This window comes from Leptonychotes weddellii, chromosome 9, assembly GCF_054177405.1.
Source record: "Leptonychotes weddellii isolate Sample4059 chromosome 9, ASM5417740v2, whole genome shotgun sequence".
Taxonomy (NCBI): Eukaryota; Metazoa; Chordata; class Mammalia; order Carnivora; family Phocidae; genus Leptonychotes; species Leptonychotes weddellii.
Genome location: NC_138377.1, coordinates 80,456,843 through 80,469,904, shown reverse-complemented (window position 1 = coordinate 80,469,904; position 13,062 = coordinate 80,456,843). Strand labels below are relative to the sequence as shown.

The 13,062-nt window shown below is 40.3% G+C and overlaps 1 protein-coding gene across 2 annotated transcripts in view; it reads right to left on the bottom strand.

Moving 5' to 3' along the window:
• GALK2 (galactokinase 2) overlaps positions 1–13,062 on the bottom strand; it is a 119,891-nt gene that overhangs the window by 35,305 nt on the left and 71,524 nt on the right. For both annotated transcript variants that reach the window (XM_081831050.1, XM_081831049.1), the window contains exons 6-7: positions 5,568–5,666; positions 3,976–4,128 (exon numbers count right to left, since the gene is read on the bottom strand). In XM_081831050.1, the coding sequence (XP_081687176.1) occupies positions 3,976–4,128; positions 5,568–5,666 (252 nt within the window). The remainder of the gene's footprint in view (positions 1–3,975; positions 4,129–5,567; positions 5,667–13,062) is intronic.

Here is a 13,062-nt window from a genome sequence, read left to right as displayed (position 1 = left end):
GGGCGCCTGGGTGGCTCAGTTGGTTAAGCGACTGCCTTCGGCTCAGGTCATGATCCTGGAGTCCCAGGATCGAGTCCCGCATCGGGCTCCCTGCTCAGCAGGGAGTCTGCTTCTCCCTCTGACCCTCCTCCCTCTCATGCTCTCTGTCTCTCATTCTCTCTCTCTCAAATAAATAAATAAAATCTTTAAAAAAAAAAAAAAAGAATCACATTATAAAATTTCCGTGAAGTGCCAAAGGACCACATGAAACTCTCCTTCATTGCTTCACTTATTGCCACAAGGAGCTCAGAGTATGCAAAAGCAATGGAATAATTTCTCTTCCGTTTTTGACTTCCCATAATACTCATTATCAGCATCACATATTTTATCCCCCAATAGAATTAAGGGATACTCTCTTTCATAGACATAAAACATTTCTGGAAAAGTTTAAGCCACTGAATATGTGTAAAGTATGAAAAATTTGTGCTCATTAAAGATTTCTGGCCACTTTGTCAATTTAAGAACATAAAAATGTGCTTTACTTAAAAGTATCACTTACGTAAGTAATAATTATAAATCTCTACTGAGTTTGCTTTGAAATGTTCTCAATTTTAGTTCAAATGGCTTTATAAGACTGACTTTCAATGAATCTGCATCAATTAGTTTTTGAAGCTACTAGAAAGAGAGGAGGAGGGAGAAAGAGAAAGAGGGAGAGAAAGGAGATTTGAGGATATAGACGAAACTATTAACATAAAAGCAAAACAAAGAAAAACCATCTTCGTTGGCTCAGTGTACTTCCCTGTGTTAAGTAGATACAAAAGGTACTCATTTTCATAGGAGGAGTGGGAAAATTAGTGTCATTCAATACAGTGTTGCTGTGTAGAGCTCCATCTGATCAGTGTCATTTTCAAAACTATCCTAATTAGTCATTTCTGCCCTCATACTTCATTTTTACTGTCTTAAAACAGACAGTTTGTCCAGATTAAGACAATGTTCCTTACCTTTTTACATGGGACATTTATTTCCCAATTTAATGAGACCATTTCCAAACAAATATTATATTCATTCATATATAGAGAAAAGAATGGAACCATATTGGAAGGAAAATATGCTTAGCAGAATTCCAGCCTATGCTCTTAGGCAAAAGTGTATTCTTTCTTTTTTTTTAATCTTTCTTTCTCTTTCCTTCTTTCTCCATACCCAGCATGGAGCCCATGTGGGGCTTGCACTCACGACCCTGAGATCAAGAGCTGAGCTGAGACCAAGAGCCAGATGCTTAACTGACTGAGCCACCCAGGTACCTCACCTAGGCAAAAGTGTGTTCTTAACATCAAGATCATATTAGCAGTTTTAACTTTTAGTTTTATCTTTATTTATTATAAACTAGTGGTTTGCAGCAACATGAATTAAAAAACATTTTCCATCTTGATAAAGTCTTTCACTTTACTTTCTTCCATATTTTAAAAGACAAATTCAGAGTATGCATCAACTGGGAGGAGTGTGCAGCAAAAAGCAAAATTCAGATGCCAATTTCACTGACCAGAGTACCTCTAAGACTCATATGGAGCTATCAACTCCTGTTCTTGAGGAGGTTCTATAGTGCATTAAGGTTAGATACTGCTCCCAAAAGAGATGCCTTTTTTCCAGTTAACTCTCAGACCATTTCCCCACCCTAACATTTCACTAGAGATTCAGCACCACAACTGCATTCCTCTCTCTACTTGCATTTCAGGAAGACAGTAGTCACAAGGTGAACCCATTTCACATCTCATACTTGTTTGAGCTCACCCGTAGACCTTGTAGAGGATATCTCATTTCGTGGTAAGACTTTGAAAACAATGTTGTGTATGCTTGAAGTCTCCTCAGGAAGGCAACACTTACTCATCAATCTCAAAGTAAAGTCAGCATGAATAAGGCCCTCAAACAAATGAGACACTAATTTCTTCCATCTCCTGAAAGAGGAAGCTTGTCCCAAAGGAAAAAACAGTTCACTGAAGCCTTGATATTGAAAAAAGTTTACTGCACTATTTCTCATATATGCACTGATCAGATACTGTCAAGAGTTTAATACTAAAACATTTCTTTTACAAAATTTTTAGAAATTATTTGAATGAGTAAATTCTAATTTTAAACATTTAAATCATGATTTTTTAAAAATGTTAATGTCGGGCACCTGGGTGGCTCAGTTGGTTAAGCGACTGCCTTCGGCTCAGGTCATGATCCTGGAGTCCTGGGATCGAGTCCCGCATCGGGCTCCCTGCTCAGCGGGGGGTCTGCTTCTCCCTCTGACCCTCTTCCCTCTCGTGCTGTCTCTCATTCTCTCTCTCTCAAATAAATAAATAAAATCTTTAAAAAAAAAAAAATGTTAATGTCAAAATTTTCCAGGGGAAAAAAAAAACCTTTTTATTTTTCTGGCTCATCCTATCTCTACTCTCCCTAACTTCACAACTGCGGGGGGGGTGGGAGTAGGATGAAGTGGCAAGTCAGTCACAAGGGATAACCCCACACCTTACATATCTCCGGAGTAACCAGTCCAATATACACTTGTACAATATTGTGAAAGTGAGCAAAATAAATATGACAGGGCAGGCAACAAAGGGAGTAGTCATTCATTTATCCAACAAATCTTTATCCTGTGCCTATTTCAGCCCAAGCACTATGCCAGGCATTAGAGATATAAGAGTTAGCAAGATGGACACAGTCCTGGCTCTCAGATAAAACTGAATCAAAAGGAGGAAACAGACATTAAACAATTGTGATAAGTTCTGTAACTGAGAAGTGCAAGAGCTATAAAATATGAAGGGAGACTTACCTTAGTCTGGGAGTAAGGAGGTCAAGGAAGGCTTCCTAGGGGACATTTAGGCTGAAATTTCAAAGAAGGCTAGGGGAAGAGCATTCTGGGCATGTGCAAAGTCCCTGGGGTGGGAATGAGCATTATGGCTGGAGTGTAATGGGAGTAGGGGATGCTAAGACAGGAAGAGGATGAGGTGCACAGCCATCAGATCTTGCAAGGCTCTCTAAGCAGTGATAAGGACTTTTTACTTTATTCCAATGAAATCAAAAGTTTTAAAAGGTATTAAGCAGGGGAATTATCTGATCAGATTTAAATTTCTAAACATCATTCTAACTAGGAGAAAGCACAGTGCAGCTCCTAAGCCAGAACCCCCCAGCTCCCAGCCTTAGTTCTCTCTACCTTTCTGGTCATACCATGTACCCTTCTGGATCCTCCACAACATTTCATTTCTGTGTCACTTTTTGGAGCACCTGCTTATATACCACCTGATCACATACTAACCATTTCCTATTTCACATTCTCTAATTTTAACTCTCCACTCTACTCTCTCTATTCTCATGTTTTAATATCCTTTTGTATATCTTCATGGTCCTAGGCATATAACAGGTATTCAATGAATACTTCCTAAGTAGATTTAAGGTTTGACTGGCAAGGGTCTTCTAAACTGTGGAACAGAGAATTGCCAAGACTCCCTCCTGGTTTCTGTTTCCTTTGCACACATGTAAAAGTCTTTTGGGCACAGCAACGTTACATCAAGCCTGTATTTTTGAAGTGACCAGTGATGGCCCACTACAAAAATGGTGCTTCTCAGAGGACCAGCTGTTGAGGCTACCATCACATTTGTCAAAGAAACAAGATCAGTTATGGTCACTTCCCATCAACCACCTCCAACTATCTTTCTCCACCCTTACCTAACCCATGGCCTATGCATCATACATATAAACTATCCCAGAAGACTCAACTGTGAAGTTCATATAGCTTCCAAATACTTTGAGGTTGCAGGGCACACCTATTGGTCTATTTATCTCCTGAGTTCGGAATCAAATCCAAATTACTCTCTACCCAAAGACCTTCATTTAGAATACTGCTGCAGTCAGAATGATGCCCTAAACTTTAGGGAAAGAGACAAAGTAGCAAAGAAAAAAGAGAAAAAGGACAAGAGAAAGCCTACTCCAAGTTTCACTAGTTTACCAAGTTCATACCTTTGCAGCCAGGCGACACTCCATCACCCTGATGTTGAAATGAGAAGTTGCTGCCTTATTCATTTCCACACAACTGTTGGCAATCACAAATACCGCTCCACTTGGGAGTTTCACATCAGTTGCCCTCAGAGGACTAAATTCTATCAACTTGGCCTATTGGAAGAAAAATGACAGGTGAGATATAATGTATTAGAACTCAGAAAATGTTTAATCATTTACCTTAGCAAAAATTCTTCATAAAAATGTATTCATTCAATTCAAATATTATTTATTGACTTCCAGGCACTGTACTAGGTACTGGAGATACAACAGTGAACAAGACAGACACTGTCCCTGCCCTCATAGAGCTTACTATCTAGCAGGAAAGACAATCAAGTGGACAGATACATTTCTAGGTTGTGTTACAACAGTAGCAAAGCACAGGGTGCTTTATAGGCACATAGTTGAAGCACCTGATCACCTAAGTGTAGGCTCCTTTGAGAAAAGGGAAATCTACACTGAGTCTTAAAGGATGAGCAAGAGTAGGGCAGACAGAGGATTTCTTGACCCAAACAGGATATCAAAAAGAGGGAAGAGCATACGCAAGTTCAGAGGCAAAAAAAAAAAAAAAACATGAGGTGTTAATAAAGCTTTGGGTATTGAAATTTGCCTGGAGCTCAGAGTTTGAGGGTTGAGGGTTGGTGAGAAGGTAGAATGCAGAGGTAAAGCAGGAGCCAGATCATGAAGTGCTTTGTAAGCTCAAAGAATGTGGACTTTGTTCAGACCCTATTGCTAACTTACATTAACATCGGCACTCTTGCCACCATGTCTGCTTGTCAGGTCTCATCCAAAACACCCAGATTATTTTCTTAACATTAAAACACATTTCCTCATGGTTCATGTCTTTGGCTTAGAGGAATCAACAATAAATATTCTTAATAAGAAGAAATCCAGATATTCTTAGAAAATAGCCAAGCTTGTAGGAATATGATGAAAAACCAAGAAAAGATTTTAAAGAAATGTCCACTTCTATTTTGGAAATGGGTAGTTTATGGGCAACAACCAAAACCTCTACTCTGCCTAAGGGAGTTGATAGCCAAGGGGAAGTGGTATCCAGCTAAAGAATTTATCCCTGGCTTACTGTCAACATTCTTTTCCCACCCCTGAAGCCCCAAAAATGTTGACAGAGAAAAATGATACCAAAAAGTAAATTATAAAAAGAGGGGTTGTGAATATATGTGGTAAGAGAAGTTAACATTTGGGTTTAAAACCAACAAGAGATTATGAAAATGCCATGAGATGAAGTGATTTGGGACAAGAGCAGGAAAGGTGGTCCCAATACTAGGGAGTTGAGAAATCTCATCTTAACAATGGAGAGAAATAGAAAGGGGAAAAGACTAGGCACAAGAGAAAAACAGATCTGAGGTATGATTCTGGGAGCCTAAGGAAGAGGTGATCAACATGAAACAGAAGAGGTGAACTGGTAGCAGCCTTGAACTACAAAGCAGATGATAAATACCATTTATAATAGAACCTAAGAAAATTCACTGCCCAGAACCTCTCCATATGAACTTTCCCTAGTTGATATTTCCAAATAGCTCAATGTCACATACAGTTCCTTCTTCTGCAAGAAATGATATGGACTGGTCCATCCCTCCTCCTTCAGTGCCAATATAACGCTCACTCTTGGCACAGATTTCCGCAAGTTCCACCTGAAAAAGTAAAAATTGATTTGCACTGTGAGTACAGTCATAATTTATTTCTCATTCATTTCTTACTCCAGGCGTGACAGATAGGTTTGAATTCCAGTGCCAACTCTGATCAATTGACAAAAGTTGCCTGAAGCACTGTGTAACAAGGACTCTAAGACTACCATTGAGCTCAATAGGAAAACATACCATGATGAATTAACATTTGCAGTGGGATGGAATGAGATACTTGCTGCACATGCCATGTATTTGCTCTCCATAAAAGACTCCATAGGGCACGCAGTTTCTTCCATCTTTCTGTTTGCTCCATCCCTCTCCAGACTAGCATCACCAAAAATCTCATATGGGTACTCACTCATTTCTCCCTTCCTTTGTGTTCCTTTGTTTCCCCACAGTGGACTTTTCTAGTATCCACACAGCCAAAGTGGGGTCATGCAACTTTATCCTCCAGTCAAAAAGTATTGCTGTCTGTGTGGCATTTCCATTAAATGTAAGAATCATCATGAAATTCTTGTCATTTCACATCCCTTTCATCAAGAAAGATCATGAACTAGCATCATCTCCCTAGACACATCTTCCTCCAACCACGATGAAGAGGCCCAACACACAAACACAGTTCTAACCCAAACTGACTATGTCAAAATATGTGTTTAAGAATCTTAAATGGCGGGCACCTGGGTGGCTCAGTTGGTCAAGCGACTGCCTTCGGCTCAGGTCATGATCCTGGAGTCCCTGGATCGAGTCCCGCATCGGGCTCCCTGCTTGGCAGGGAGTCTGCTTCTCCCTCTGACCCTCCCCCCTCTCATGTGCTCTCTCTCATTCTCTCTCAAATAAATAAATAAAATCTTTAAAAAAAATTAAAAAAATAAAGAACCTTAAATGGCTTCCTACTGATTAATGAAATAAGTTTAAGCTCCTCAATCTGGCATTTCAAAGCCTTCTAAAATGTGCAACCAATTTGCATAGGAAATCATATTATCTACCACTCTTTTCCAATTAGATTTGTCTCCTTGACCATCTCACACATTTGTGCAACCTGGTATTACTCCCTATCTTTTCTCATATAAATCCCATAGCCAGTCAATACCCAGCTTACCAATTACCTACTATGGACAAGTCACTGGGCTGACCACTCAAATCTTCTTCCATCATAAAGTATTCCTCTAATATTGTTCCTACTATGGCATCCCCTTTCTCTGAACTTCTACAATTATCCATTTAATATCATCCATTTACTCACTCTACTATTCATCCAACCATTCATTCATTTTTTTCTTTCTTCTAAGACTTGATTCAGGTCCTTACTATTTCTTACCTGTTTTTACTGGAAGATCCTCCTAGAATGATCATTCTGAAACTGATAATCGTCTCTGGCCTGCTTGGTTGCCAACACCTTGAGGCTCATATTGCTCAACATGTCTTTAGTCCATAAAGACACAATGTCTTTAATGACATCCCTCGCTCACTTCTCCAGCCTGCTCTCCTACCACTAACCCTGGAAACCCTAAGTTCGGACCATCAGGAATACTGAACAAATACTTTTCTTTATCACCCTTAAGCTCTTTCATCTCTCAGTGCCTTTCAAAGTGTGATTTTTGGTCCTCCTCACTCAATACTCCTCTCTCCGGCATCCCCCACTAGTCATCAGGATCAACTCAAGCATTGCCTCTCCCTGGAACCCACACCACCACCTAAATGCACACACACCACATAACGCCTCCTCTACATCCTTGTATATTAATTATTCTATTCTCATTTATCAAGCCATCCTTTAAGTGTGGATTTACTTGTCTTTTTACCCACCAGTCTATGAGAGCCCACTTAACTAATGTGACTGAATCACATAGTGTTTATTACCATTCTTTAATTGTGTCAGGTTTCAATCACATCTGTTTTCCCTGGAAAATTGTCAGTCTTATAAGAGACAGACAAATTCGGTGTTTCTATTGTGTCCCCAACCTCACACAATGCTGAGCAACATAGTAAATAATAAATACCTGCTGCTTTCACTTTCTGAGAATAGCTGCCCCAATACCATCTGAGAGATTCTGTGTCATATTCCTTGTTGGTCATGTGGATTCACTAACATTAACTTCGCCTTGTGACACGAGGTAAACCTGGGACTTTGATGTAATGAGTGTCGCGCATGGCTTTGCTAAACACACAGCCAAGTGACCTGCCCATAATAGGCACATTAAAAATACATCAAAAACTAATGATGTACTGTATGGTGACTAACGTAACACAATAAAAAAACGAATTAAAAAAAATAAAGTAGCAGGGCGCGTGGGTGGCTCACTTGTTAAGCGTTTGCCTTCGGCTCAGGTCATGATCCCAGGGTCCTGGGATCGAGCCCCACATCGGGCTCCCTGCTCAGTGGGAAGGCTGCTTCTCCCTCTCCCACTCCCCCTGCTTGTGTTCCCTCTCTCTCTGTGTCTCTCTCTGTCAAATAAATAAAATCTTTAAAAAAATAAATAAAGTAGTAAATAAAAGGTCAAAACACCTAGATTTTAAAATGTAAAGAAACAATATACCCAGGTGAAGAAGTTCACATAGCATTTGGTTAAGAATGATGAGACCTGGGCGCCTGGGTGGCTCAGTTGGTTAAGCAACTGCCTTCGGCTCAGGTCATGATCCTGGAGTCCCTGGATCGAGTCCCGCATCGGGCTCCCTGCTCGGCAGGGAGTCTGCTTCTCCCTCTGACCCTCCCCCCTCTCATGTGCTCTCTCTCATTCTCTCTCTCTCAAATAAATAAATAAAATCTAAAAAAAAAAAAAAAAAAAAAGAATGATGAGACCTGAGTCTCTGTCACCCTCAGCCAGTGTGAAAAGTCACCTCCCCAACAACATTAATAATAGCCACATTTACATGCTAAGTACCTGGCACGATCTCTTCTGTGAGCAGTATCCTCTCTGGTTATCTTCCTTACACAGATAAGGAAAATGGGACTTGAAGACATATAACAGAAAACGGAAAAGCCATTTGAACCTCATCTACCTGACTCCATAGCCTGTGCTCTTTTCACACTGGACTTCAGGATGTGAGGGCGATCTGGCTGCGACATCTGTCACCCCATTGATCGCCAGGGTTGATTCGGCTGATCTGGCTGGCTAGGCGGGTGTCCCCTTCCTCCCTCACCACTCCATGTGCGTCCCTCCCGAAGCTGCGCGCTCGGTCGAAGAGGACGACCTTCCCCGATAGAGGAGGACCGTTCTTCGGTCAAGGGTATACGAGTAGCTGTGCTCCCCTGCTAGAACCTCCAAACAAGCTCTCACACTGGACTTCATTACTCCTCTCCCGGCCCCACCCCCCTGGGGATAATATAACCTATTTTCTCAATACCTCAAAGGGATGTGAAATGACAAATGAGATCACCAAAAGTTAAGTATCCTCCCTTTTATGAGAAAAGAAACTAAAGCACTGAGAAATATATGCTTATTGATTATTTTAAAAAATGTCTTCCATGTGGCAACAATAGGATACTTTTACTTTAAACAGGATGTTAATTTTTCCAGACTATCTATCTGGACAAACTTCAGAGAGACCCCAGAAGCCCCCAGCAGCTCTGTGTCAAGGAGAGTCCACCTGCAGGGATATGGACATGCCTACACTTTGCTGAATTCTGACAGATGGATCCCATGACTGGACAGACAATACCCAAGAGTTCTAAATATGAGGAAACAAAAGAAAATGAAGATATGGAAGCCAAAAAATAAAAGAAAGGATGATTCATCTTACAGTCCCCCCAAAGCACATAAGGAAATCAGTAGTAAATAGGGAGGAAAAAAACCAGTACCAGACACCTCCAAACCTTGGTTAAAGCCCCAAAGCTCTGCCAACTAGCTGTTGTAGATTTCTTAATTTTTCCATTTCCATGTCTTCAATACTGTTAATAATAATAATGATAGTTTTAGCAATTAAGATTTATTGAGCACTTACTATATGCCAGGCACTGTTCTAATTACTTTGTATGAATTAATTATTTACTTCTTATAATGACTCTATAAGATAGGTAGTATATACTCATTTTACAGATGAGGAAACTGAGCGGGTTTATTAGCTGAGACTAAACTAGTAATTACGAAAGGTGAAATTCAAACAAACTGTCTAACTCCAAAGCCTATACTCTTAATCACCATGCTATTATAACCTCCCTTTCATAATACAGAGAAAAATACCCACCTCCCTAGCTATGGGATTATTGTGATAATCCAATGAATTAAATAAAAATACCTCATAAGCTCTAAAGAACTATACAATTGTTAATTTTATTATTTGTACATAATGAATAAGGAATCATTTGATTTACACAAGTAGCTAAGTTCCAAGCCAAAAGTAAAGACAGGTATAATTATTCTGGAAAACAGAACTGTTTTTAAAAGTGTTTAGGAAAAGACAGAATGCAAAAGATTCCAGATGCCCCCAGGAGAATTAATTTAACAATAGGCAGTTATAGAGCCTGAGACAAACAGGAGAGTGTGTGCTCTATTTGAAGCAGTTTAGTCTTACTAGGGTTGGGGGGGGTGGTCCCTGCCTGCCAAACAAAACATGCTTGTAGTAGAAACTTCAACTGCAGGCCTGCAAGTGGCTTTTCCAGTGACCCTAGCCCTTCACTCCCATACCAAAAGCAAAAAGTCAAATCCAAAATGGTTATGACATGTGAAGAAACCAGAAACAAAAGTTTTTTTAAATCTCAAATCCTGATTAAGCAAAAAAAAATTGCATTCTTCTGTAGGTCCATAGCCTTAGCCAGAGACGTCATGACCCAAACTCAGAAACCCATTAATAGAGGGACCTTAACAGCAGGGGGTGTAAATGGGAGCAGAGAATGCCTGTCATTCTGGGTAATGTGAGGGATACGTGTGAGCCAGCCATGCCTATTCTGTCTTTGGGGACCCTGGAAATAGAACTATAAAAAAGTCCTCCAAGGGCACCTGGGTGGCTCAGTTGGTTAAGCAACTGCCTTCGACTCAGGTCATGATCCTGGAGTCCCGGGATCGAGTCCCGCATCGGGCTCCCTGCTCAGCAGGGAGTCTGCTTCTCCCTCTGACCCTCCTCCCTCTCATGCTCTCTGTCTCTCATTCTCTCTCTCTCAAATAAATAAATAAAATCTAAAAAAAAAAAAAAAAAAAGTCCTCCAAGAGTTATAATCCTTGCAAAGAACTAAATCAATACTCCATTCAGATTTGAAGTTATGTAAAATAGCAATAGATTTCAGGAGAGTAAGAAGATAGGTCAAAAACACATTAACATAGTGTATGCAAAGAAACCTATCAGAATTTCAAACAAAGATCAAATAGAATTTGAGGACCCAATTCATTTTAACAAAGGATAAAGTTATCTTTTTCCTGGATGTTTAAAGGATTCTGAGGCTCCCTCATTTCTCCTATCTCCCCACACCACACACACACACACACACACACACACACACACACACACACACACACACACGCCCTGAGAACCCTCAGGCAAGAATAGCAAAGCTCTGAGTGAAAAGGGACTCATTCTCCTCCCCACCAATATATTTTCTTCTGCCCTTACACCTGAATACTTCAAGAACCCCAGGTGCCTCCAAAGTAGTCACTTGTAGCATTTAGCTCTATTCCTTCCTATAAAATACTAATGTCTGAGAATCATTAAGGATGATAATTTGATTGCACGAGGAAGTTTTCCAAAATTTATACCTAATAAACTCATTTCTACTTTCAACTCCTGCTCTCTGGACAGTTAAGAGAAACCTGGCATTATTCATAGACCTTCTTTTATTTTTTTAATTTTTTTATTGTTATGTTAATCACCATACATTACATCATTAGTTTTTGATGTAGTGTTCCATGATTCATTGTTTGTGCATAACACCCAGTGCTCCATGCAGAACGTGCCCTCTTAAATACCCATCACCAGGCTAACCCATTCTCCCACCCCCCTCCCCTCTAGAACCCTCAGTTTGTTTTTCAGAGTCCATCCTCATAGACCTTCTTTTAAAGCTACCAAAGATAGTTAAGCTAATTTAGCCCTTTATGTGTTCTTCTCTTGAAGCAGCCTGGGAAAGAATCGAAAGTCACATGGGTTCCCAAATTAAACAGCTTACCCATCTGCTGGCCAGTGGGGCATTGGTAAGAGGAGAAATAACAGGGTTAGATTTAATAGTCACTGAGAAAGGGGGCACCTGGGTGGCTTAATCAGTTAAGCGTCCGACTCTTGATTTTAGTTCAGGTCATGATCTCAGGGTCCCTGCTCAGCAGGGAGTCTGCTTGTCTCCCCCTTCCTTTGCCCCTCCCTCCCCTGCCCCATTCTCTCTCTCTCTCTCTCCCTCTTTCTAGAATAAATAAATCTTTTTTAAAAAAGATTTTAGAATCTGAGAAGGGCTGAAGATTCATGAATGTATTGCCTAGCTAAATCTGGATATTTATAAAAACAACAATAAAACAAAAAGACTCAAGATATTAACTTAGTAATTTCTATCTTTGTTTAACAGTTCTATTAATGAGATGGTTAAAAATAGAATAATTACATGATCAGGAAGTATTAATCTCTTTGAGTCAGTTAGCCATGACTATGAGGTGCCTTTCAATTCAGAACACAAGCCCTTAACCAAGACAGCAGCATCCAGCTATTATTGGCCACCCCAAGTGCAAGTCAAGAGAAAGGAAGGAAATGAACAGTCCCATTTATTCACTCAACAATCCTTTAAACAGTGTCCCACATATAAGTGGGAAGGACAGTGTCTTCCCTCAAGGAGTTCTCAATACTGATATTGTCTTCAGGTGAACAAGTCCTTCAAAAGAAAGTGTAAAACTAGTGTGCTAGTCAGCTTCTGATTACCCCTCTCGGTCTTCTGTTCACCCGCCTTCATTCTGCTATCTGCCGCAGGAGGCTGCCCAGCATGAACTGTATCAAGAGGTTGCTATGAATTCTGCTTCCCGTTGGGTTCTTCCAACAGAGAGCTCTGGCAGGAAATGAGAAATTGAAAGTGTGAGGGAAGAATAGTGAGGTCAGGTCCCTCCCAGCCAAGGTCACTTTTAGGTCCAAGGGCGGTAACAACTCAGCTACAAGTAGTCCTGGGTTTCCATACACCTACCTTTGTAAATTGTCCTTTATTATTGAGTGTGCTGTTTTCTATTATGATCCTGACTGATATATCTAGATAAGGTGAAAATATTAATGGTTCCTCTGACTTTTCTTTACATCAAATATTTTCCCTATTTTTCTCCCCCCGCAATACTTGTCCATCTTAACTTTCAAAATACCTGGGTTCTTACCTGGGACTATTTTCAAATTATTCCCCAAACTGGCAAACCTATTAGGTAGAGCCCCACCAGGTAGGAGAAACTCTTCATGAAACAGGACGAAGGAAAGCCTAAAAGAGACTGATTAGACTTGCTTTGTTTTGTAACAT